Genomic DNA, 27,056 nt, shown 5'->3' on the forward strand with positions numbered 1-27,056 from the left:
AGCAGTAGTAAAAAGATGAAATAGGCTACATCACTCATGAAATAGGCTATACATCACTCACATTATAGCCTACATTATGTCCCCTGTGGTGTCAAGGAAAGGCATAAATCTTTGGTTCATTATTCCTGATTATAGTGTTATTATGGATAATTTTACGCCCCCAACAGTAAAAAAAAAAAAAAAGGCAAATAAGCTCAACAAATTTAGCAAAATGAAAGCTGTAAATAAAAGCAATTGATTATACATTTTAACTATTTTAATGCTCTAATAGTATCAGCCTATTGGGATACAGGTTGATAAAAAAACATAACAAGAACCCCTTACAGACAGTAAGACAGTGTATTTGTTTTGGTGGTATTACATTACTTATTAATTATTCACACAATACAGTGGTAAACTGAGAATGACTTTGTAACTGCGGTGATGGTGATTCAGCACTGCATAAACCATTTTTCTTTCATTTCTTGTACAGTGTTGAAATTAAAGAAAAAAAAAACAATCACCAAATTAGCTAAAAACGGACAAATAGGAAAGTATTCAAGTTGCACCTAACTGCTAACACATTAACACACATCCTGGTATGTTATCCCTGACCATTGCACATATTATATATACTGTGACCTTTTGCACATCCAGATTAATATTTTGCACACCCTACACAAAACTGTAGGCCTACAGCATTGAAACAGTTATTGCACATGCTTTTTAATGTAATATTTCTATTCTATATTTATGTTCTTGTCTGTTGCAGGACTTTGCACGATTCTTTGTTTATTCCATTTCCATATGTTTATTAACCAAACACACAAGGTAAATTCCATGCAAGTGAAACATATTTAATAAACAAAAAAAATCTACTACTACTACATAAATCTCATTCTGATTCTGACGACATTTCCCACGAACCCACGCGGCGGGTGCTGTAGGTTAGGAGCTTACGTCACGTGTGCTCCCAGCTTCCGGTTGAAGTGTAAATGGATACATGACACTGTTGTTTGGAGGAAAAAAGCTGCTTTTCTTCTTTTGGAAAACCGTTGACGTCCACAAAACTACCGACGTGGGTTTGATATTGTAACGGCCGACAGTCCCGTGTAGACTCGGCCGCGATGGAGGCGGTTCCCCGAATGCCGATGATCTGGCTTGATCTGAAGGAGGCTGGGGAGTTCCAGTTCAGTCCGTGTGTCAGGCAGGTGAGCTGGGTGGGGAATGGAGCAACAGGGCTGAAGTCAAAAGTCAACCAAACAAGGATTATGGACGACTGGATAACCCAACCAAGAAGCTAACGTTAGTCCCCGTTAAAACAGTTAGCCAGCTGTTACTCAATGTCGGGGATGGGATATTTCTTTCAGACCTTAGCTAGCTAGCTTTCAGATTCTGGCAAATCTCCCTGACCACCGCCTTTTGTTTGCTAACGTTAGCTTCATGCTAGCTAATAATAAGCTAGCAGCTCAAGTCGAAGTTCATAATTAGCTAGCCCTCAAGTAAGTGGCTAAATATCGTTACTTGTGAATAAACCGCGTTGAAGGCAGAGGCACACATTGCCTCTTATTATTAAAATAACGAACCTGGCTTCTCACGGCCCAACCAGACTAGCTACCGACATAGAAAATAGTAAACAGTGATCTCATTGTCACATGCACCTGGCATAGCAGGTTCGTCACAAATGTAGAATCCCTGCCAGAGGAAGACATGTCAAACCAACAGCCCGTCTACACATTAGGCACGGATACTATGTATTTTATTTGCATGTCACTCTTTACATGCTTTATAAAAAAAGTATAGACTATGTCACCCCTGTTACAATACCTTTCTGACCTAAATCAGTTAAAGCTGGTGATTAACAATGCAAACTATGAATACAAAAATGACATCAGGAATGCCCAGAACAAGAAAAGATAATAAACTGAACACAAAAGGCAAGAGGAGATGTGGGTGTTGGATGATGTTTTAGATTTCATGACCTAACTCAGTGCTTTCAAATCAGTTGTTTTTGTGCGTCTTGGAAGTGTGCATGAAAGATAATTATAGGCTCTGAAATGTTGCTTCTTGTTACACACTGTGTCCAACATGTATGTATTCTTATTATAATGGCATGACAACCTGATGTATAGTCAGGCGTGATGTCAGTGTATAACACTGAAAAGCACATCCTACTTCTCAAACATCACAATATTTACGAGAAAAAAAAGGCAGATCATTATTGCGTTTTACTCTCATCTTTATCTGGTGACCCATTTTCCAGCACCTTCCTTGTGCAGTTAAAATAACTGATCTTTGCCCTCGTGGGTTACTGTAACTCCTGTCTGTAATACTCCTGTGAGATATTTTGCAATGGACTGCCCACACCAACACCTTCATTTAATAATGCTTCTTGTCTTGTGGGACTTGTGTAAAATGTTTTCTTTCATTCACAGAGCAGCACTTAAAAGATGTTTTGTAGTGTTTCATATGCAAATGTCTTTAAGTGACTTCTAACCTCAATATTAACCCATGCTTTGCTTAACCTTAAATACAACAGTTATTATTGAACAGTGGTAGTATTTCTTTTCTATTTTAAACGCTGGATCTCATTTTGGAACGAGTCAAACTATATTACGTAAGAGGTTAATGTTACGTTCCCTATAGGCATTAGTTCTATATCTAATCAGCTACAGTTTAATCTGTTTAACCAAACAGAAGGCAGCATAGCACATGTTTGGCTTGTAGAAGTCAGGACAATGCCTGCCTGTCTTGTCGCTGTGTCATGGTGGATCATTCAGGGCACTTCAGGACTCTCCTGCTTCCATGATTTCATTATAAAAAAAAAACAGAAGCACTGGTAAACTAGTGAGCGTGTCTGCAGGGTTGTTCACCTCCTGACCTGTCATTAAGTGACTTGCTGCTTATTACTGTGGCTCATGGGGACAAGGAAAGTCTTGGCAAAGCATGATGGGAGAACTCCAAAACCTATAGGAGAGTTCAAATGTTTTGTTAGGGCCAAAGATTAGTACATTGATGAATAAGTTGCAGTCAAAAGACATTTGGAGTGAATGTTAAAAACATTTATTTCCTAAACAGTTATCCTGCATGTCCGATTTTTGTTGAATGTGATTCTATTGTTGAAGCCAAAGCCTTAAAAACATATTCCAGTCTGGAGTTTTGTTTTTCTTCTTGTAATCCAAATCCTCAGCAGCCTATCCAGAGTAAGCAAGGAAGGAACCTGTTTTTGTTTTTTTTATTTTAAATGTGCCACTTTTACCTACCTGTTCTTTCTGTCTCTTCTCCTCCAGTTCATCTTGAAGAATTATGGAGAGAATCCAGACACCTACAACGAACAGCTGAAGAAACTGGAGACGCTGCGGCAGGTGGGGACTGTGTGAAACTTCTCCAGACACAGCAGAATCATTTTCTGTCAGACCTCTGTGGCTCCATCTGTCATGATATGGCTTCCTTTTAGAGCTGCCGATGAACACAGTGAAACTTAGTCAGTTGTCGGTTACACTTTACTTGAAGGTATCTACATAAGAGTGACATGACGCTGTCATGTCAAGTCATAAACGTTGATGACATAACTCTTCTTTTAGTAAATGTCATTCGGTTTTTGTCATGACAAGTTATGGTTAGGGTTAGAGATAGGGTTAGGGTTCATGTGTCATGACTGTGTCATGACCGTGTCATGTCACTCTTATGTAGATACCTTCAAGTAAAGTGTTTCCCAGTTGTCTACTTCAAATTCCATTTTAATACGGCGAACAAGAAAAACAAGCGCTCCCTGGTTACAGCCTCAGTACATTTCTATGTATGACCACTACAAGTAAAAAAAATATAATAGGAAATGTCAGACTTATTAGCGCTGTAAGTATCTGATGTTGCAGAAAACATACAAGGATCTCAAAAAAACAATATGGTATAAGAAGGTCGTCACAGCCTGCTATGATTAAATGATATCAAAGATTTAGATAAACGGCACAAAGACAATATGGAGCTCGCCAGAAAGTTGTGATTCTTATATAAAATGTTACTTGACAGTGCCTGGTTTCTCTTGGTGTGTTGCCATCTCTCCAGTACTTGATGGCTAGGTAAATTAGTTGAGATCAAGATTCAAGATTAACTTTATTGTCCCACGTGGTGGGAAATTTGTCTTGGGCACTTAACCCATGCTGCAGCCATAGTAAAAACAAACCAACACAGGAGCACTGCGTCGAGGCACAAATCTCTCCGTACATGTGCGCCTGCTCTACCCACAGATCCAACCCGGCCACAGTTATTTGTCCTTTTTGTGGCAAAATGAAATCTCTCCCATATCTGCAAATCTTTTGCAGAGATTCCACTTAAGATGGAAGGTAACCTATATTGTGTGCTTTACAACTACAGAACCCACTCCCACTATAAATTGAGTTGGAGTTGAGGACATCGTGATGAGAATGTAATCCCACTGAATGTGTCTGCGTTTTTATTTTATTTTTTATTTCCTTGGGGAAACACTAATGGCAGATGAGTGGAGTGAAATGCTCAATTTTACCACTAAGTGATATCTGCTGTGTTTTCCACTCAGTACTGATGTTTTCGTGCCAGGTTGCACATCCACCCCTGATTTGATCCCAGTCAGCATTCAAGTCCAAATAACACCTAAAAATGAGCTCTTTGGAAACGCCACCAAGATTCTGAAATTCTGAAACTTGTAGGGTTACATGATGTCGTTGGCTCACAGTGTGTTTGACACACGGTATTTGTGTTCGTTTCACAGAGTGCGGTAAATGTGACGAGGGATTTCGAGGGATGCAGCACACTGAGGAAGTACTTTGGCCAGCTGCATTACCTCCAGAGCCGAGTACCCATGGGAACGGGCCAGGAGGCTGCTGTTCCCATCTCATGGTACACACACACACACACACACACACACACACACACACACACACACACACACACACACACACCTACCTACCTAGTGGTTGGAAGCTTATTTTAGTGTCCTTTGGATGAAAATGTCAGCTCACTGGCCTGGATCCTTATGTACGGGAGTGGACAAAATAACAGGAACATTTTACAAAACAGTTGAATGCATGCAATGATCTCTTTCCGTTAAGCATGTGTCAGAGTAGTTTTTAATAAATGGCTTGGTTCTAGCAGATTTGATTATAGGATTGTCCCTCCCTTTGTACAGAATGGGATCAGACTGAGACTGTATATTTATTTGCTAATATTAACCTTTTGTTAAATATTAAAAGTTCCAGTCATATTGTCCTGCTCTGATGTGAACTTCCTACTTTACTACAGCAGCATGACATTAATGAAGTTTATTTGTTTTACTTTAAACATTTTTATATGGTTTCTTGAGCAAATGATTTGTAAGATAGCTTATAACTTGTATGTCTATTTTTGTACTGTAGCTGTATAGGTTTTCAAATGAATTGTTCACAAAATCATATTGTGTATACACACTCAACTCCATTGTATTTTTGATGTATGCTCTGTAATATACCCTTTTCTATCTTTGTTTGTGTGCAGGACAGAAATCTTCTCTGGAAAAACAGTCACCCACGATGACATCAGCTATGAGCAAGCCTGCATTCTCTACAATCTTGGTGAGTTATGTCACGTAGAGCAATTTGGAAAACTTTGGAATTTGAACAAATTTACTTTTGCAGGGACTGTAAACTTATACAATTTTCTGTGTAAACTAGTTAAAACACAATTGGTCACTTAACAAATCTTAATCATAAAAGACTTTTAGAATTTATTGTCCCCAAGGGGAAATTCTTATTCACAGCACGCTTACAGAAAAACACAAACATAAACTGACATAAATTACACAAAAGAAGACACATATTAAGTTATTTTATTATTTTGTGGTCAAAAGCCCTTGAACATAGCTAAAACTAGCTAAAACCATCCATTTTTTCTATATATGATTTTAGTTTTTGTAGCATAGATTTCACAATTTCAGTAGTAATTGTTGAGTAATTGAGTTGCATTTCACCTGCTGATTATTTTCTGTATTAATCAATTGTTTGGTTAAAGGTGCTCTAAGTGATGTGACGCGTATTTAAGGCTACAACATTTTTCCGCTAACTGCCTGTCCCGTGAACACACTGTAAAAAAACGCGGTCTCTGAAGACAGCCCAGGCTCCACAAACAGCAACAAAAACAAACTGCGCCAACCTGCCCCACGAACCATAACAAACAGTGTTCCAGCCAAAAACCGACAAGAAGGAGCTGGTTGAGCCATCACTGCAGCAACGTTAGCACGTAGGCTACTTCCACAATGCGTATTCATGACTCAACCAGCTCCTTCTTGTCGTTATTGGCTGGAACACTGTTTGTTATTGTTTTTGGGGCAGGTAGGCACAGTTTGTTTTTGTTGCAGTTTGTGGAGCCTGGGCTGTCTACAGAGACCGCATTTTTTTACAGTGTGTTCAGGGGACCGGCAGATAGTGAGTAGATATTTGCTGTATGTGACAAAAAATGTTGTAGCCTAAAAAACGCGTCACATCACTTAGAGCACCTTTAAACCTCAGAAAACAGTGAAAGGTGGCAAAGGTTAAGGGGCCCGATTTTAACGATCTAAGCGCACGGCGTGAATCGCATGGCGCAGCTGGGTTTAGGGCGTGTACAAAATTCACTTTTGCTAGTTTAACGGTGGAAAAAAGGGTCCATGCACCAGGCGCATGGTTCAAAAGGGTTGAACTTAGTGTCTTCATTAATTCATAGGTGTGTTTTGGGCGTAACATGCAATAAACCAATCAGAATGTCATCTCTCATTCCCTTTAAAAACCAGGCGCGTTTGGACCTTGGAGCATTGGTATTATGATGGCGGATTTGCTGAGCAGGAAGAAGAGATTTTCAGGAGAAGAAATCTTTGGCACGAGCACTATGCCACCAAAAATAACAATGAAATGCTGCGTTATTGACTTTAGACCAGGTTTTTGTTGGTAAATGGCACAATCACTTTCCGCTTCCTTAATTCACCTGAACACACCTCCCTGTAAGCCCCGCATGCCCATGGGCGCCCAGATGGGCGCAGGTGGATTTGGTATTTAAACAACGTGTGCGCTGGACAGGAAATTGACAACTGCGTTGGTCTTAAACTAGCAAAGACACTTGTGTCGGGCTTTGCGCTGCCCCGGGTGCAAGATAGGGCCCAAGGTCTTCAAATTGCTTTTTTTAGTCCAATTAACAGTAGAAAACCCCAAGATATTCAGTTTACTGTAATGTAAGATAAGGAAGAACATTATGTCCTCACATTTGAGAAGCTGGAACATGTTTGGCATTTTTGCTTGAAAAATGAGTTACAGTTAACAAACAATTGACCATAAATAATAATGATAGTTGCCGATTAATATTCTGGTGATTGACTAATTGTTTCAGCTCTAGCTACATGGCTGCATCATGACTATCTTTATGAACAGTCCCTGATCAGATTTCTGTTTCTCTCAACTGTGCTTCATCAAACCACAAAAACTCACTGAGATAACATTTTAAGGAAATCGGAAACTAACCTACTGTAAGTAAAAGCTGCAGAGAAATACTGATCGTAGTCAACGTGTATGCCAAGCATTTCTGGCACACCTTCACGTACTTCCAAGTGGCATGGAAAATATTATTTTTTTTGTAATTCAAGTGTTACTGTAATTTTAAACTCTTATCAATGTGAAGCCTTACTGAATCCGTCTGTTGATTCTCCGTAGGGGCCCTGCACTCCATGTTGGGAGCCATGGATAACAGGGTGTCTGAGGAGGTAAGAGACACACACACACACAGACACAAACACACTCACTCTGTCTGTAGGATACCTTTTGTAGGCTGGGATGTCTCTGCAGCACCACAATACTTAATTCAGAATGGTTTGACACATATTTTGCCTTTTTAAACAAGTTATGCACAAACTTGTATGCACACACAGTCCCACTGACTCTCTGCTCTCTGTCCAGGGGATGAAGGTGTCGTGCACGCACTTCCAGTGCTCGGCGGGGGCGTTCTCCTACCTGAGAGACCATTTCAGCCACAACTTCAGCGTGGACATGAGCCACCAGATTCTTAACCTCAACATCAACCTTATGCTGGTAGGTTACCCGTGTGCAAACAACACCCAAACGCACAACGTCGAAAAATGTGTCATCAACCCATGTCTGCTTCCCAGGGCCAGGCTCAGGAGTGTCTTCTGGAGAAGTCCATGTTAGACAACCGGAAGAGTTTCCTGGTTGCTCGCATCAGCGCTCAGGTCGACTTCTTACCATTGACTATTAATTACATTTAATTACATCATGTCATATCCACCGTATTACAATATTAGAGGTTAATAACTGGATGTGGTGCTGCAGGTGGTGGATTACTACAAAGAGGCCTGCAGGGCTCTGGAGAACTCGGAGACAGCGTCTATGCTGGGAAAGATTCAGAAAGACTGGAAGAAACTGGTTCAGATGAAGATCTACTACTTTGCTTCTATTGCACATGTGAGTCTAGTGTGTGTGTGAAAGTGAGAGTGGGAGTGGTAATTCAGTATTCAGTAGCATGTATGAACGTGCCTGTGTGTTGGCATTTGATGACAGTTTTGTTTTTCTCTCTGAACAGCTTCATATGGGAAAACAGGCCGAGGAGCAGCAGAAGTACGGAGAGAGGGTAGGACCAAAGTTCACATTAAAGATTTTTTTTTTTTCCCCTTCACTGTCAGGGCGCTGTGGCTTTGATACTGTCGGTCACTGCATTGTTCCAGACAGAAACTCCAGGCATTTACAAAAAATGAATACATACTCAACCATTATTTGCAATATTTGGTTTTGCAAGTAATAAAAAAAAAAAAAAGAAACTCTGCAAGAAAAGCTGAAAGAAAGCTTGCATATTTTCCGGCAGCTTTCCGTATAAAAATAATGAAATTCTTAACTCGCTTCAACAAGCCAATGTCAAATAAAAAGCAAGACTCTGTTTTGACAAACTTCTTTGTAAGTATGATGGGATGGACTTTTCTTTCTTCTCAGGCGGCTTTCGCTCCCTGGCTGTGAATTCCACTTAAGAAAACCACATTTTTATCTTAAAGAAACACAGAAGTACTCGGAAATTCTAGCTCTTATTATTATTATTATTATTATTATTATTATTATTATTATTATTATTATTATTATTATTATCTGTTATTTTGGGTCACAATAATTACTTAAACTTCTCCTAAGCAGTTTTTTACTGTTGTAGTCATAGTAAGTTGCTTTTCCCTCTGCTAAATGTCTCAATGTCTCACTCGGTCTTTCTTACTCCATTTTTCCACTCCCCTGCATTTATTTCTGTTGCTTACTTAAAATGTTGTGTTTCCAACAGTTGGCGTACCTGCAGAGCTCCTTGGACAAGCTCAGTGAAGCCATCAAGCTGGCCAAGGTAGAATGGCACTGTCTTCCCAGCAACACATGATCAGATCTTTTTTGTGTCACTGCAGCCTGTCTTTAGTTTTGTAAAACAGTGCCAACACTTACACACCAACTCTCCTTTGTCTCTTGTCTTGCTACAACCAGGGTCAACCTGACAGTGTGCAGGATGCCTTGAGATTCACCATGGATGTTATCGGGGGAAAGTGAGCAATAAATCTTGTCATAATTTTGGTATTTTCATGTAGATTCACCGCTGTCCTGCTTTTGATCAAAACCTGTAGACATGCATGTTAAGATGTTGTCTTTTCACCTACAGGTTTAATTCAGCAAAAAAGGACAATGACTTCATCTATCACGAGACGGTTCCTTCTCTGGAGACTCTGGCCTCAGTCAAAGGTAACAGGAAGTAGCTTCAGTGTGTTCACTCTCATGCACACAGCGCCTTTATCACTGTGTGCATGCAAAGCTGCATTTGCATATAGCTGTATTTTGTTGAATGTATGTATGCAGAGTGATAGGAACAGCCCGTTGTGTGTCTTTGGCTGTGTTTAACTGGGCCAGTGTACAGTATGTGACTCAATTCAAAATGTAGGACTTGTTACATTACTTTATAGATTATGAAGTGATTCTGTAGCTTCTGCTGTAGCTGTTTTGCAATTGATGAGATTTCCTTTCTTGTCTTCTGTTGATCTATTGTATATAAAATTATTAATGTGTTACTGCGCCAGTAAAAGCAGCTACTCTGTGCCCTTTTAGGTGCCCCACTGGTGAAAGCGCTACCAGTCAACCCCACAGACCCCAGTGTTACTGGACCAGACCTGTTTGCCAAGTTGGTGCCCATGGCTGCCCATGAAGCTTCTTCTCTGTACAGGTAGGCACCTTCAGTGGATGCTAAGTTGAAGATGAAAAAGAGTGTGTTCAGTCAGTCAAAAAAAAGCTTACTAATGTCTGTGGTTATGTTTATGTTTCTGTTTTTCCAGTGAGGAGAAGGCCAAGCTGCTGAGAGACGTCATGATCAAGATTGAGAGCAAGAATGAAACACTAGAGTGAGTGTGTGTCTGTGTGTTTTTTTTAAATTTAAGTCAGGATGGTAAACATAGTACTTTTGACATGCGTATGGACTGAGAATTGTCAGAAAGAATGACTTTAAATAACAGACACATGTAATGTTACCAATTTAAGTGCATTCCATGAAGTGATTGGGTAAATTCTTGTATGTGTAATTTTTGTATGTGTTCTCTATTAAAATTAACTAAAAATCCCACCACCCTCAGCTGATTCCTCAAATCAAAATGTCCATAAATCCAAAGATCAATTCCTACAAGAATCTATAATTTTTAAGAATTATGGTACCTTTCATGGCCATTCCATTACACTCTGAACTTGATGCCTTAAAGTAATAGTGATTTACTGAAAGGAATAGATTAAATATTTTACTACTGACTGTGTCAGTATGAGCTGACTGGTCTGGTCTCCTACTGCAGGCAGTTCATGGACTCTCTGGGCTTGGAGCCGGAGTCGGTGGACAACCTGGACATGTACAGCCACATCCCTCCGGTCCTGATGGAGAAGTGTGCTGCTCTCAGTGTCCGACCTGACACCGTCAAGAGTCTCATCCAGTCCATGCAGGGTCAGTGGCCACACACACACACACACACACACACACACACACACACACACCAGACTACTAATACACATATGACTACTCATTTTTAGCAATACCAATAAATTCACATGTTGATTTTAAAAAAAATCGTGATTTATTATATAATAGTCTCTAATTAGCTAAAACAAATTAACAAGCAGGCCTTATGAAGACAAACCTTGACAGTTTTGAGAATTACTTTTAATTAATGTTTATTATGACAATTACTAAAGTCCTATGGATACTTTTTTAAGGTAATGTTTAACTTACTATGACTTTTTAACATTTAAGGATTTGAGATTTTGTTTTTGTTTTTATATGTGATGGATCTTTAGAAGAATAGGCTTTATGATGTACACAGAGCTTATTCTACTTATCTTATTCATATGTAAATGAAATACCAATGAAATTTCATATCACAGCACCGAAACCATTTTGTACATAGTTTATAAACACAAACTTCTCTTGCAGCCTTTTAACTATGCAAGTGCCCCCCTGTCTGCACCGATTTGTTGCCACACTTTTATGATTGCTTGTGTGTTCTATGCGGCACCTATTTGTGTGCTTCAGTATAAATGATGCCTGTGACATTCCTTGGCTCTGTAGGGCTCTCCGGTGTCTTCACCGATGTGGAGTCTTCACTGAGGGAGATCAGAGACGTCCTAGAGGCAGACGAGGCCAGCCTGCGAGCCCTTCAGGAGGCTGGCGGCCCTGCTGCAGCCGAGGCGCACCCAGCAGCGCAGGCCCAGGCTCTGGCTGAGATCCGCAGGGACCTGGAGAAGTACATGGAGGCCCACGAGAAGGCCAGTTTTACCAACACGGAGCTCCACCGGGCCATGAACCTACACATAAGCAACCTGCGTCTGCTGGGTGGGCCACTGGAAAGTCTGAAAGAGGCCCTGCCCCGACCCCAGCTCAGCGAAGGTGAGGGGGTGTTTGGTGGTGAGGGTTTGAGTATGTGTGTGTAATTTAGCACAATGTGTTTATAGTTGAATAATAAAAAAAAGCAGAAATTATGATTTATTATGACTAATAGTTAACATCAGAGGATGTTGATTGGATCACAGACTGGTCAAAGTTTAGTCAGGATGCTGTTTTGAAACTGTTTTTTTTTTTTTTTTTTTTTTTAAATGCTATATAATTGAATAAAACATCCAAAATCTATTGAAAGTAATCATTTATTTTCCTGCGAAGAACATTCTATTGGTTCTCTACGACGTAAATACACACCTCAATGTTATTTGTGGGTAATTTGGTTGAAAGAAACCCATATTTCTGATTTAAAAATACTTTAGAACGGGTCAAATTTGACCCGAGGACAACACAAGGGTTAAGTGTTCAAGAGCTGAAAAGGTTTCAGATGTTTAATTGTAAAGGGAAGCAGTGTCTGCTACATTGTGTTGTGAAATATAGGTACAGTATGTAGCTTATCTTATGGATTTAGATATAAACTCAATGTAAGTAAATCTTTATTTAGTATACAGCACTTTTAAAAACCAGGATTACAAAATGCTTCACAATTACAAAGATGACATTTGCATGAGATTTAACATGCTAAACGGATGTTTTAGATGTATCAGATGTATCAGTCATGCTGAATTCAATCTTATGTTATGAATCGTATTGTAATCCTCCTGTGTGTGTACATGTATGCAGAGGAAGTTGCAGGGCTGCAGTGTATGAAGCGAATCCTGGGGAAGGTGCAGGAAATGAGGGAACAGAGAGGCTGTTTGGAGAAACAGCTCCGCGACCTCATCCAGCAGGACGACATCACCTCCACCCTCGTCACCACAGAAAGGGCAGACATGAAGGTATGACGTAAAGTCCACACAAAACATGCGGATTGGGACTTGAAGTAAGAGTCTGCACGTTTTTAAATTGCACCAGGCAGTGGGTTTTGTAATATCTTGTGGCTTTTGTTTAGTACACAATCTTTCTTAAAGTATTATTTATACGTGAGACCAACCTGTGTCCTAAGCGGGATAGATGAGCACATAAGATGCTGGGTCCAAACTAGTTAAATGATAGCCAGACAGGTTCTGCTAAGAGTATGGAGGAACAAAGTAGTACCTTCAATCCAAGAATGGACTTGTGAGATGGCTGGAGTGGCAGCATTTGAAAGAATGTCATACAAACTGTTTGCAAGACTAAGTGTTTACACCAAAAAATTGGGAAAGTACCTGAGCTTTTTGGAGGTCTCCTAGAAGGCCATGTACTGTGGAGAGACCTATGCAATGTGCTTATGGGGTTATCATACATCATATGTTTATTTGATTTACAATTTGTCGATTTCTTTGTTATTTTATTGAATATTATTATTTCATCTTTTCCTAAATTTTGTATAGCGTGGCGGTGATGGCGAGTGTGGGGTTTAGACAGGGAGGTGAAGTGTTAATGTTGTGAGTTTTGATGTTTTGTTTTAAAAAAATGTAGGGATCGACCGATGCTGGTTTTTCAAGACCGATACCGATAACCTTTAACCGATAATGCTTTAAGCAATTATTTAATAAATGAGAAACTTTCAACATAATAACCCAGTAAAAAATAGTCAGATAGTGTTGTGGGCGGGACATTAAGTAGGGCTGGGCGATGTGGAGAAAATCAAATATCACGATATTTTTGACCAAATACCACGATATCGATACCGTCACGATATTGTAGTGTTGACTATTGGTGCTTTCACAAAATATTTCCACAATGAGATTTTTGATAAATAATCATCAGTAATGTGGATATAATGACTAAGTGAGTAAAGGCAAATAATATAACAGTTACAACAGTCTGGTAAGTTAAAAAAATGACATCACGTTACTGTAACGCAGCCTTTAAAGCCAGGAAAAGACACCACTTATGCCATATTACGATATCCAAAATTTAAGATGATATCTAGTCTCGTGTCACGATGTCGATATAATATCGATATATTGCCCAGCTCTAACATTAAGTCAGACTCAGTAGAGAGTGAAACTGAAGCAGAGGGACAGACACAGAGCTGTAGCTGAGCCAAAGTAGCCTACTTTTTAATTAATTAACGTTATAGTTATCAGGCAAATAAAACACTGATACAGATCATCTGCAAACTGCCAAAAATCATCCAGGGCCAATAATCTGTCTAACCCTAAAAAAAATATGAATCATAAAAATAAATAATAAACTAAACTGTGTCCTTCCAGCGTATATTTGAGGAGCAGCTGAAGAAGTACGAGCAGGTGAAGGTGTATATTGACCAGAATCTGGCAGCTCAGGAGAACATCCTGAAGGCCCTGACCGAGGCCAACGTCCAGTACGCCTCGGTCCGTAAAGGCCTGAGCCTGACTGAGCAGCAGTGGAACGGCACGGTGCAGGGACTGGTGGGCTCGTACGAAGCCTATGAGGACCTGATGAAGAAGTCTCAGGAAGGGAAGGAGTTCTACGAGGACCTGGAGGCCAAAGCATCACGTTTGCTGGAAAGAGCGAAGACTCTCTGCCAGTCCAGGGCAGAGGACAGGAAGCCCGCCTTGGAAAAGTAAGGCAGACTTTGAAACAATAAGGTTTTAATACCAGGAGTGAGACTTTTGAAAGTTTTTAAATACAAGAAATCTGTATTTTTGAGTTACAGTGGATTACTGTCATAATATGAGCTGCAAAGATTTATCGATTAATTGTCCACTATTAAAATAATCTATTAATTTAAGTATTAATAAACTATTTTGATAATCGGTTTGAGAAAAAATCCACTTAAATGGGATATTTTTCTAGTTTCTTCACTCCTCTATGACAGTAAACTAATATCTTTGAGCTGTGGAGAAAACTAGACATTTGATGACGTCATCTTGGGCTTTGGAACACACCGATCAACATTTTTCAACATTTTATAGTCCAAACAACTAATCGATTAAATGAAAAAATAAAATCGACAGATTAATCGAGAATGAAAATACCGGTAGTGGGTTAGTTGCAGTGCTAGTCACAGTGATGCTCTGGCTTGCAGTTAGACTCTTCCTGTTTTTTTATCTTGTTGGTATCCTCCACTCCACTTTCTTCTCTTAATGTAATCTAAAAAGTTTTGCTGCAATATTGGCTTAGTCACAAAGTGAAAACAAAAAAGCATTTTTCTATTTCACAATGTTGACCCCCAGATAGAAAAAGCAATTTAAGGGAAATGTGGCCTCATAGCAGAGGAGACAACATTGTAATTATTTACTTCTCTCTCTGGTGAAACTTCTATTTAAAATCCTGAATTCCACTTGCTCTGTGTTTGTCTCCTCCTCAGAGAGACACAGAAGAAGCCCCCAGCACGGCCTACAGCAGCCAAGCCCTCCTTAAATACCAAGGCTTCAGATGTCGACTCTGCCTGCTCTAGCCTGGAGGATCCAGAGTTGGCTGAGCTTAGTGCAGCCATCTTGGCCTTGGGGGGTGACCTACCCGAGGAGCTCCGTAGCCTCCCGCCGGACATTCCTTCTTTTTCCAACACTGCAGCTCGTCTCCCCGGGCATGAAGCCTTCATGCATCCTTCTGCCAACCTGGGCGGCAGCAGCTCTCTGCCTTGGCCGGGTGCTCCAGCTGCTGGTCTTCATCGCTTCCCTGCCAACCTGCCTCCCCCAGAGCTCCTGGCACGGATTGCTCAGTTTCCTACTTCTGGGCCTCTACATGGACCTATGCCACGCGGACCCCTTCCTCAGATGACTCCACAGATGCCTCCACAAATGCCGACTCAGGCAGCTGTGTCAGGTTATCGGCCACCCCCTCCTCAAGCCCCCCAACCTGGCCTTGTAGCCCCCGTCCCAGTTCGGCCATCGACCACCACCGTGGATAGCATCCAGGGCCCTATCCCCAGCTACGCCTCTACACCACACCACCATGACCCCCCTGCAGCCTCAACTGGCTACACTGTACCTCCACAAATGGGGGCTTACCCCCAGTTTGTGCCCCGACCAGGGATGCCAATTCAAGGCCCACCCCAACCACAGCAGCAGAAGCAGCTGCAGCCGTACCCTCAGCCCACTGGGCAACCACTGCCTCAGGGGTACCAGCCTGGACCGAGGGCTATTCCTGGCCCTCACCCTCATCTCCAGGCTCAGCAAGCCTACCCACATGGATATATGCCCCCTCAGCCTGGTGTCCCCCCCCATTACCAGCAGGCATTCCCAGGTCAACTGCAGCCACATCAACAACAAAATGGCTATCAGCCCCAGCCTCAGATACCCCAAGGCTACCAGACTCCACAGGGCTACGTGCCCCAGCAGCACCCTCAGATGATGCCAGGCTCCCTGCCAAGGCCACCTCAGGGCCAGATGCCACACATACCCCCAACTTCTCAGCCAGCACCTCCTGCATCTCAACCCTACCTGCCCCACCCCCACCAACAGATGCCCCCTGGACTCCCTCACCAACACATGTTGCCACATCAGCAACAAATCTCAATGCCCCCTAACGCCCAGCAGATTCCTCACCACCCACAGATGCAGATACCGGGTGGTCCCAGAGGACAAATGCCCCCCACAAGTCAACCAATGCCATCAGTCTCGCAGAACTACATGCCCCCCAGTAGCCAGCCCCTTCACCCTACCCTGCACCCACAGATGTCCCCAGCCTCACAACCACATATGGTCCCTGGTCCTCAGGTCCACCTGCCAAGGGGCCCTATGCCCCAGATGCCACCCAGTGCACTACCCCAACAACATCACCCCCACCCCGGGCAGCCTCCTATACCAAACATGCCCCAACAGCCCATGCGGATGCCCAGCCAACCCCAGGCTCAGCCCCCTCATTCTGGGGGAGTGTGCTACCCTGGAGGGGCTCCAATGATGCCTCAGCAGCCCCTGGCACCACAGCCTGCAGCTTCCCAACAACCTCAGGCTCCCCTTCCCATGACCCATCCGCAGCCCTCTACTATGTACCCTTCAGCTCCAGGAGTGAATGTACCTGCAAGTGCCCCCCAGCAAACCAATGCCATGGGCCCACATGGTCCACACGTTCCCCCCGCTCAGCACATGATCCAGCCCTCTCCTGGAGGTCCTTCAGTGGCTCAAGCACCCAACGCTGTCCCTCCTTCCCCTTCGCCTTCCCCCTCCCCATCTCCCTCTCCAGGTCCTACCTCTCTAAGTCTGAACCCCCAGCAGAGACCCACCCCAGCCCCCACCCCTGGAGGTACAGCTCTACCCACTCTTCCCTCTCCTTCTGCTGTCTCTCCCTCCACATCGCAGTTTCAGCGCCAGAACTCCAGCACAGATGACCTCCTCTCTTCGAGCCCCGAGAGTCAACCTGGAGGCACCAAGGCCCCCACCAATGTCCTCCAACCCACCAAAGCTGACCCGCAGGATGGGGAGCGACGCAAGAAGAGCTCCCAGGCAGTTCTCCTGATCCAGGGCGACCCTTACCAAACCCCAGAGCGTGTTGCCCGTCTTCACGGTGAACTTGAACGTTACAGAGCCCAGGTAGATTCCCTGGAGCACCCCTCAGAGAATGAGGGTGGCCTGTCGGTGCTGGACGCCCGCTGGAAAGAGCTCCAGGACCAGCAGGAGAAGGACGCCCGCCAACTCTCGATCGCAATCGCCCGCTGCTACACCATGAAGAACCGTCACCAGGACGTCATGCCCTACGACCTCAACCGCGTGGTGCTGCAATCAGGCAAAGACGACTACATCAACGCCAGCTATGTGGAAGACTTGTCGCCATACTGCCCATGCCTTATTGCCACACAGGCTCCGCTCACCGGCACAGCGGCAGACTTCTGGCTGATGGTGTATGAGCAGAAGGTGTCAATGGTTGTCATGCTGGTTTCAGAGCAGGAGCTGGAAAAGGTACTTTAGTTTTCGCTGTGTTTTAATATAGAAGTGATTAAAACAACATATGGTCTGCAGCTGCAGAAAATTGAAACAGACATTTTTATTTTATAATTTTTTTAAGTTAAGTTAACAGTTTTTTTTTTCAAAAGAACAATTATATAATAATAAAAATAAATAAAAGTTTATTTTTGGAAACGGTTCATATAGATACAAATGTAATTTCCTTATTCATTAACTACCGTATTCCTTTTTTTTCAATCTATTTTTAACGTTCCTCTGGATCTCTCCCAGGGAAAGGTTGTGCGCTACTTCCCAACCGAGCGCGGCCAGCAGGTCTCTCAGGGACCAATCACACTCATCCTGACCACGCAGAAGACCACACCGACGCACGTCGAGCGCATGATCAGCCTGCAGTACCGCGACCAAAGCCTAAAACGCACTGTCGTCCATCTCCAGTTCACCTCCTGGCCGGAGCTGTGAGTCATATATTTTTATTAACTCGTTTCTGTTGAAAATACACGTTTCAAGGTTGTTGTTGTTTTATTGTTGTATTTATTACGCTCATGTTAATTTAATCAGAGGAGTCATCGTTTCTTCATATTTCTCATCAGGGGTCTTCCTGACAGCAAGAGCAACCTGCTGCGATTCATCCAGGAGGTTAATGGACACTACTTCCACCAGAGGCCCTTACACACACCTGTCGTGGTGCACTGCAGGTGAGTGTGTGTCAGGGTGTGTTGAAATCTTGCAGTATTATAATAGATTGCCAAACGATGCTTAATACAATGTAGCCGTTTATCCTGCAAGTTGCAATCCATTTCTTTAGAGCCCGACCGATATATCGGCGGGCTGATATTATCGGCCGATATTAGGCATTTTCCAAATTATCGGTACTGGCATTTATAATGGCAGATAAATGAATATATAAAAAATTAAATAAAAACACACCCTTCAACCGTGTTATGAGTGTTGGCGTTGCATAGTTTGTCCACCAGAGGGGGCTCTGCAACATGCCTGTTGGCAACACTTGTGTCTAACCCTAAGTTTCATATCTTAAGTTTGTATTTTTATAAATTTTATTTATCAGAACTTTAACATATTTTGATGTTCCTCTGTTCTGTTGTGACAATAAAACAAACAAGTTTATTTTTAAACTGCATTATCATATTATTTTATGAGGACTCCTAAATAACTACAAATAACTAATTTTAGGGAAATCTGTTTATGTTTTGTTAGGCGTTTCTGGATTTTAAAATATATATATATATCGGCAGATATATCGGAATATCGGATTTTTAAATCACCAAATATTTGTATCTATATCGGCCTTAAAAATCCTTAATCGGTCAGACTCTAATTTCTATAGTGTCTTTAAAAGGGATTGGTACAGAGACCTACTTCACAAAGGCAATTTAAGACTCAGATCGTAAATGGTGACAGCGGGAAGTTTATCAATAAGAGTTCTCTTCAAATTGCAGATAAATTGAGAATCCGAAAAAGAACTTTGCATGTTCATCCACATGTTTTTTTTTAATTAGTGAAACATGAACGAAAAGAAATGATCCCATGTTACAAAAATGATCAAATGTGTCCCTAATCTGTGGCATTCTCAAACGCATGGGTCAGAGACCCAAAAGGGTCATTAAAAGCGTTAAAAGAGCCCCTCAGCAAAATAAAAGTTTGGTTTTTACTTTAAATAGCTAGAATGAATCCAGTTAAAAAAATGTACAATAAAGAGGTTTCAGTCTCACCGCTGAAATCTAGTTAAATTAAATTCTAAGCCTGCAGTTGATCGACCTGGTCTCAACCCAGCAACGCCTGTGTACTTTTAAAAAAAGCTCACATTTTCCCGGTAAAGTACCAAATTAACCTTTTAATTTCCAACACACAACAACATAAAGCACTTCAATAAATAAAAATATGCCACAAAGTCAAAACTAAACAGATACAAATTATAAATAGAAAATAAGATTAAATAAGCCTTTATTGAACCACAGAGGAATGAAATGTGTTTGTTGCAGCAAGGAATAATTACAGATGGTAATTACAGAGGTATATAAAATTACAATATGAAAAAAGAAATATGAACTATACAAGAGCAATTAAAGACAAAAGTACAAGGCAAAAGTGATAGTGCTGGGACGTGATTACTAGGTATTGTCTCCATCCTAAATAGCACCTAGAAACAATATACAAATTGTGTTTTTCAGGTTCCAAAAAACAGCACGGACACACCAGATGATCTAGTTCCTTGATCCACAGTCATTTGAACTCATCAGTGATGTGGTCAGAGTGTTGCTAATCAGCCTGTACTCTTGTCTGTTTGTCTCAGCTCGGGCGTGGGACGCACCGGCGTCTTCTGTCTGCTGTATGCTGCGCTGCAGGAGCTGGAGGCAGGAAACGGGATCCCAGACCTTCCAGTGCTGGTGAAGAAGATGAGACAACAGAGGAAGAACATGCTACAGGAGAAGGTCAGACCCACCGAATGCTGAAGCTGTGTTTGGGCTTTGTATTTGAAAGCTGCAGTAGGCAGGGTTGGACAGGTGGTAATTGTTAGGGACTTTATCTCCAAAATTCAAAAAAATCTGCGTGACCTCGGTAGACTGTGCGCTCCTTGGTCATTAATTTCCTCCTGGTGGCTGATGGGAGATCAGAGGTTCGGTGGATAAAGTTTTCCTGATTCCAATCTGAGAAGAATAACAATTTTGTAAAAAGTAATTTCCTGGATAACAAGTTAATAAGGTGACTGCATTGCACTGTGCTCAGCATAAGTGAATACACCATGCTAAAGTGGACTAAAAAGAGGAATAAAAACTCATCTTTTGGAAATTGATCTTAATGCCTTAATTAAAAAAATGAGGAAAAATCCAACCTTTAAGGACACCAATTTTCTTTTGTGAATGAATAATGTATTGGAAATAAATAAATGTTCTTCCTTAAGACGTTGGCATGGGGTACTTTCCATAAGATCATATGTCAATGCAAATCAAACCAGCTATTAGGCTAACTGAAATAAAACCATGCCAATCTGTAGGTATGATGAAGGGAATGTGATGATCCATCCATCCATCCATCCATCTTCGTCCGCTTATCCGGTGTCGGGTCGCGGGGGGAGCAGCTCCAGCAGGGGACCCCAAACTTCCCTTTCCCGAGCAACATTAACCAGCTCCGACTGGGGGATCCCGAGGCGTTCCCAGGCCAGGTTGGAGATATAATCCCTCCACCTAGTCCTGGGTCTTCCCCGAGGCCTCCTCCCAGCTGGACGTGCCTGGAACACCTCCCTAGGGAGGCGCCCAGGGGGCATCCTTACCAGATGCCCGAACCACCTCAACTGGCTCCTTTCGACGCAAAGGAGCAGCGGCTCTACTCCGAGCTCCTCACGGATGACTGAGCTTCTCACCCTATCTCTAAGGGAGACGCCAGCCACCCTCCTGAGGAAACCCATTTCAGCCGCTTGTACCCTGGATCTCGTTCTTTCGGTCATGACCCAGCCTTCATGACCATAGGTGAGGGTAGGAACGAAAACTGACCGGTAGATCGAGAGCTTTGCCTTCTGGCTAAGCTCTCTTTTTCGTCCACAACGGTGCGATAGATTGAATGCAATACCGCACCCGCTGCGCCCGATTCTCCGACCAATCTCCCGCTCCATTGTCCCCTCACTCGCGAACACAACCCCAAGGTACTTGAACTCCTTCACTTGGGGTAAGGACTCATTCCCTACCTGGAGAAGGCATTCCATCGGTTTCCTGCTGAGAACCATGGCCTCAGATTTAGAGGTGCTGATCCTCATCCCAACCGCTTCACACTCGGTTGCGAACCGATCCAGTGAGTGCTGAAGGTCGCAGGCCGATGATGCCATCAGGACCACATCATCTGCAAAGAGCAGCGATGAGATCCCCAGCCCACCAAACTGCAACCCTCCCCACCCCGACCACGCCTCGATATCCTGTCCATAAATACTACAAACAGGATTGGTGACAAAGCGCAGCCCTGGCGGAGGCCAACCCTCACCTGAAAAGAGTCCGACTTACTACCGAGAACCCGGACACAGCTCTCGCTTTGGTTGTACAGAGATTGGATGGCCCTGAGAAGAGACCCCCTCACCCCATACTCCCCGCAGCACCTCCCACAGTATCTCCCGGGGACCCGGTCATACGCCTTCTCCAAATCCACAAAACACATGTAGACCGGTTGGGCATACTCCCAGGCTCCCTCCAGGATCCTTGCGAGAGTGAAGAGCTGGTCCGTTGTTCCACGACCAGGACGGAACCGCATTGTTCCTCCTCAACCCGAGGTTCGACTATTGGCCGAACCCTCCTTTCCAGCACCTTGGAGTAGACTTTACCAGGGAGGCTGAGAAGTGTGATACCCCTATAATTGGCACACACCCTCTGGTCCCCCTTTTAAAAAGGGGAACCACCACCCCAGTCTGCCACTCCTTTGGCACCGTCCCAGACTTCCACGCAATGTTGAAAAGGCGTGTCAACCAGGACAGCCCCTCCACACCCAGAGCCTTGAGCATTTCTGGACGGATCTCATCAATCCCCGGGCTTTGCCACTGTGTAGTTGTTTGACTACATCAGTGACTTCCGCCTGGGAAATCGACGACAATCCCCCATTATCCTCCAGCTCTGCCTCTAACATAGAGGGCGTATTAGTCGGATTCAGGAGTTCCTCAAAGTGCTCCTTCCACCGCCCTATTACCTCCTCAGTGGAGGTCAACAGTGTCCCATCCTTACTGTACACAGCTTGGATGGTTCCCCCTTCCCCCCTCCTGAGGTGGCGAACAGTTTTCCAGAAGCACTTTGGTGCCGACCGAAAGTCCTTCTCCATGTCTTCTCCAAACTTCTCCCACACCCGCTGCTTTGCCTCTTTCACGGCAGAGGCTGCAGCCCTTCGGGCCCTTCGGTACCCTGCAACTGCCTCCGAGTCCTCCGGGATAACATATCCCGGAAAGACTCCTTCTTCAGTCGGACGGCTTCCCTGACCACCGTTGTCCACCACGGTGTTCGTGGGTTACCGCCCCTTGAGGCACCTAAGACCCTAAGACCACAGCTCCTCGCTGCAGCTTCAGCAATGGAAACTTTGAACATTGTCCACTCGGGTTCAATGCCCCCAGCCTCCACAGGGATGCACGAAAAGCTCCGCCGGAGGTGTGAGTTGAAAGTCTGTTGGACAGGGGCCTCCTCCAGACGTTCCCAATTTACCCGCACTACACGTTTGGGCTTACCAGGTCTGTCCAGAGTCTTCCCCACCCTCTGACCCAACTCACCACCAGATGGTGATCGGTTGACAGCTCTGCCCCTCTCTTCACCCGAGTGTCCAAAACATACGGACTCAGATCAGATGAAACGATTATGAAATCGATCATTGACCTTGGCCTAGGGTGCTCTGGTACCAGGTACACTTATGAGCATCCCTATGTTCGAACATGGTGTTCAATTATAGACAATCCATGACTAGCACAGAAGTCCAACAACAAACAACCACTCTGGTTTAGATCAGGGAGGCCGTTCCTCCCAATCACGCCTCCAGGTGTCTCCATCATTGCCCACGTGTGCGTTGAAGTCCCCCAGCAGAACAATGGAGTCCCCACTGGAGCCCCATGCAGGACTCCAGTCAAGGTCTCAAGAAGGCCGAATACTCCGAACTCCTGTTTGGTGCATATGCACAAACAACAGTCAGAGTTTTCCCCCCACAACCCGCAGGCGTAGGGAGGCGACCCTCTCGCCCACCGGGTAAACTCCAACACAGCGGCGCCAGCCGGGGCTTGTGAGTATCCCCACACCCGCCCGCGCCTCACACCCTGGGCAACTCCGAGAAGAAAAGAGTCCAACCCCTATCCAGGAGTATGGTTCCAGAACCAAGACTGTGCGTAGAGGTAAGCCCCACCAGATCTAACCGGTAGCGCTCCACCTCCCGCACCAGTTCCGGCTCCTTCCCCCACAGAGAGGTGACGTTCCACGTCCCCAGAGCCAGCGTCTGCTGCCCGGGTCTGGTCCGTCGAGGCCCCTGACCTTCACTGCCACCCATGTGGCATCGCACCCGACCCCAACGGTTCCTCCCACAGGTGGTGGGCCCATGGGATGGAGAGGGAGTTGCCACGTAGCTTGTTCGGGCTGTGCCCGGCCGGGCTCCGTGGCAAACCCGGCCACCAGGCGCTCGCCGACGAGCCCACCGTCTGGGCCTGGCTCCAGACGGGGGCCCCGGGCTTCCTCCGGGCAGGGTCACTCAATCTCTGCTCTGATGATGTGGGGCTATTTTAATTCCAAAGGCCAAGGGAACTTTATCAGGATGCATAGTATCCTGGATCCATGAAATAACTGGCCTTTAAAAATAAAAATCTGCCTGCCTCTACGGGAATTTAACATAGGGGTTTGTATTTTAAGGAAGAACATTTATTTATTTACGATACATTATTCATTCACAAAGAAAATTGGTGTCCTTAAAGTTGGATTTTTACAAATTTTATTTAATTAAGGCATTAAGATCAATTTCCAAAAGATTAGTTTTTATTCCTCTTTTTAGTCAACTTTAGCATGGGTGTATTCTTTTATGCTGAGCACTGTAGCTCCACTTTGTGGTTTCCTCTGATGATATACTGTAGGTGCTGATACATCCTGCATAGTGCAGCTGACTCAATAAGGGTTGTAAAAATAGCAGGATGAACTTTTAAATTTACAACACAAATATAGTACATGAAGTAGTCACTAAACCTCAGGGGGAAAAGATTTTCACATAATAAAGGCAAATTAAATAATTGTCTCTTTTGCACCGTCTCCAGCTCCACCTGAAGTTCTGCTATGAGGCCGTGTTGAAGCACGCTGAGCAGGTCCTTCAGAGACACGGGATCACTACCGCCACCTACAGCAAGAACACCAACTCTGCAGCCACAAAGGTTTGACACCGTCAAAGTCCAAAACTCTTATTCAGGCGCACTAGATGGTAAAATGAGTAAACTGGCTTTGGGAATTTTCGGATTCACCTGCCTCTGTGCCCAGACGATGTGACTACCTTTCAGTATGTAGTTTGAAAACTGACCTGATTTTTTTTTTTGTTTAGTTTTAGAACCTAACTGACCCTCAGTATCCCATAGGAAACCAAACTCCATTCACTCCCATTATATTGCAGAAATCTGCAGGCAGAGCTACCAGACAGTTATCTTAATACCTGGTCAAAAGAAAACGTCTTTTCTTTATAACTTGGGGGATCTGACTCTTTGGTATTATTGATAACATGTCTATGAAGTCAAAATGTTTCAGTGTCATTAAAGGAGTAGAATAGAATTGCTTTTCCTCTAGTGAACTTATTGAATCTCATTCCCTGGTAGCTCCAACCTGTTTCATCATCCTTACTTTAGTTTTAATGCTGTATTATCTTATATTTTGCTCACCTGAATGTTCCAAAGGATTTCTACGTGTTCTGGTCAGACGAGGTAACTCCTTTTATTGTCCGTAAGGCTGTCAGTAGAGCAGCAGGAGTTATTAATTATAAATAAATTGTATTATTATAAGTAGGGTTGGGTATCGTTTGTTTTTTTTTTTTCCGATACTGGTGCCGGTGCCTGAACCGATAATTAAAATAGGTTAATAGTTTATTTTAATTTTTTTTCAGCTGCACACTGCTTAACGTCCCCCTGTTGGAATCCTCTCCAGTGAAATACAGACACACTTCTACACCATTTAGCTGTCAGCATTGTAACCGTGTTTACTCCAGCTGCTAGCAGTGATGCTTCTGTTGCCTCTAACGTCTGTTTCGGAGCATCAGAGAGCAGCGCAAAAGGCATTTAATTGGCACCGAAATCTGCGTTGCGATTCGGTCCGGTAGATACCGAATGTTTAGGCACCGGTGCCGTATTAGCACCGGGTTTCCGATACCCAACCCTAATTATAAGTTAGAAGCACTTATGTTTCTTCGTGTCTCTTCTTATCTGAACATTTCTCTTTTCTGAACCTTCCCTCTGGTCAGCCTTACCCGAGACAGGAGTCCCAGCAGGACCTCGTCCTCGGTGGTGACATGCCTATCAGCTCCATCCAAGCTACCATCGCCAAGCTCAGCATCCGGCCGCCGAGCGCCACAGACCCAGCCATGGAGGCCGCCTATGGCCTGGAGGAGCAGGTTGGCGCCATCTTAACCGGCCTCGACTCGCCGGGTGAAGTCCAGCTGCTCCAGGACCTCTATCCACCCACAGATCCCCAGCCCCCCTCCTCTTTCAGCCCGCCTCTCACCTGCCCTACCCACTCTCCACCACCGCCCAACGGCCTGGACGCGGCCTCCCCCTCCACGTCGCCATCAGCCAACCACCAGCCGGCCCCAGAGGCTACGCCCAGCGTCAGCCCGCCTGCTGCTTCCCCAGCTCCGGCTCCCTCGTCGCTGGAGCTGCTGGCCGCGATGACGCCCGAGGCCTTCTCCATGGAGGGAGGGGGCAAAGGGAAGCACAGGGTGACCAAGCAGAGCTTCCTGCAGCCAGCGGAGGGTCAGGGTCTCCATGGGACTCGAGGGGAGGAAGGTGACGACCCGCTCAGCAGCCTGGACCCGCTCTGGGGCCTCGGCAAGCGCTGAGACGAGTCCACGCATCGCTGCCCTTCTCTCACTTTACCACCAGGCGTTAGCGAAGGCCTCTAGCTCTTTCTAATCCTGCTTATAATAGGAAAACAAACCAAAACACTGAATCCTGAGAGCGTAACAACATTTTTTTGCGGTATCGATTACCAAGACGTGCCTGGTGGCAAGACGGTAGGGGTTCAGTTTTGAAGTTTGGGTTTTAGCCGTGTGGTACCTGAAACACAAACGCACTAGCTGCTGCTTCAATCACTGGCGGCTTCTGGGACCAGATCACTATGCACTTGTCTGTATTCCTTCTGTCGCTCTTTGCTGCTTTTCTTTCTACGTTTGGATGTTCTGCACTCCCAGCACCAGATCTGGGCCAACAACAAAAAATCCCAGAATGCACTCCACTTTTTGTAGCCCCCCTTGAGAGCGCGATGGTGTTCGGCTGCTCTTCTCTTGCGATTGTTTTGAACTGGAATAACGGATGCATGGAGTTGCAGGCAGGCCGGAGGAGCTGGGTGGAGTTATCTTAAGGACACAAACACCTAACTCAATCAATGTGTATAGCTCAGTTGTCAAGGTAACACAGAGCAGCATACAAATCCGCACGTCTTAACAAGTTGATTATTTTTCTTCATCAGTAACACTGTAAATACCTTAAATAAAGTTAGACTACTCCAAACGTCCTGGTAAACTTTCACTAATCATTCATTATTGTAAACAAACAAAAAAATTAAATAAATCCAGTAGACAGACAAC

The 27,056-nt window shown here is 44.1% G+C and overlaps 1 protein-coding gene across 1 annotated transcript; it reads left to right on the forward strand.

Annotated features, from left to right (window-relative positions):
* The first annotated feature begins 907 nt into the window (after window positions 1-907).
* On the forward strand, window positions 908-27,055 carry ptpn23a (protein tyrosine phosphatase, non-receptor type 23, a). Its single transcript, XM_028580866.1, has 24 exons — window positions 908-1,190; window positions 3,270-3,344; window positions 4,727-4,854; window positions 5,488-5,564; window positions 7,668-7,717; window positions 7,911-8,042; window positions 8,120-8,200; window positions 8,301-8,432; window positions 8,551-8,598; window positions 9,289-9,345; window positions 9,480-9,538; window positions 9,652-9,731; window positions 10,092-10,206; window positions 10,316-10,381; window positions 10,820-10,965; window positions 11,587-11,904; window positions 12,637-12,791; window positions 14,154-14,485; window positions 15,233-17,762; window positions 18,039-18,223; window positions 18,359-18,463; window positions 20,080-20,218; window positions 24,532-24,645; window positions 25,716-27,055. The coding sequence occupies exons 1-24, from the start codon at window positions 1,107-1,109 to the stop codon at window positions 26,307-26,309; spliced, it is 5,802 nt and encodes a 1,933-aa protein (XP_028436667.1). The 5' UTR covers window positions 908-1,106; the 3' UTR covers window positions 26,310-27,055.
* Window position 27,056: the final 1 nt, after the last annotated feature.

The sequence above is a fragment of the Perca flavescens genome, chromosome 6 (assembly GCF_004354835.1).
Source record: "Perca flavescens isolate YP-PL-M2 chromosome 6, PFLA_1.0, whole genome shotgun sequence".
Classification (NCBI taxonomy): domain Eukaryota; kingdom Metazoa; phylum Chordata; class Actinopteri; order Perciformes; family Percidae; genus Perca; species Perca flavescens.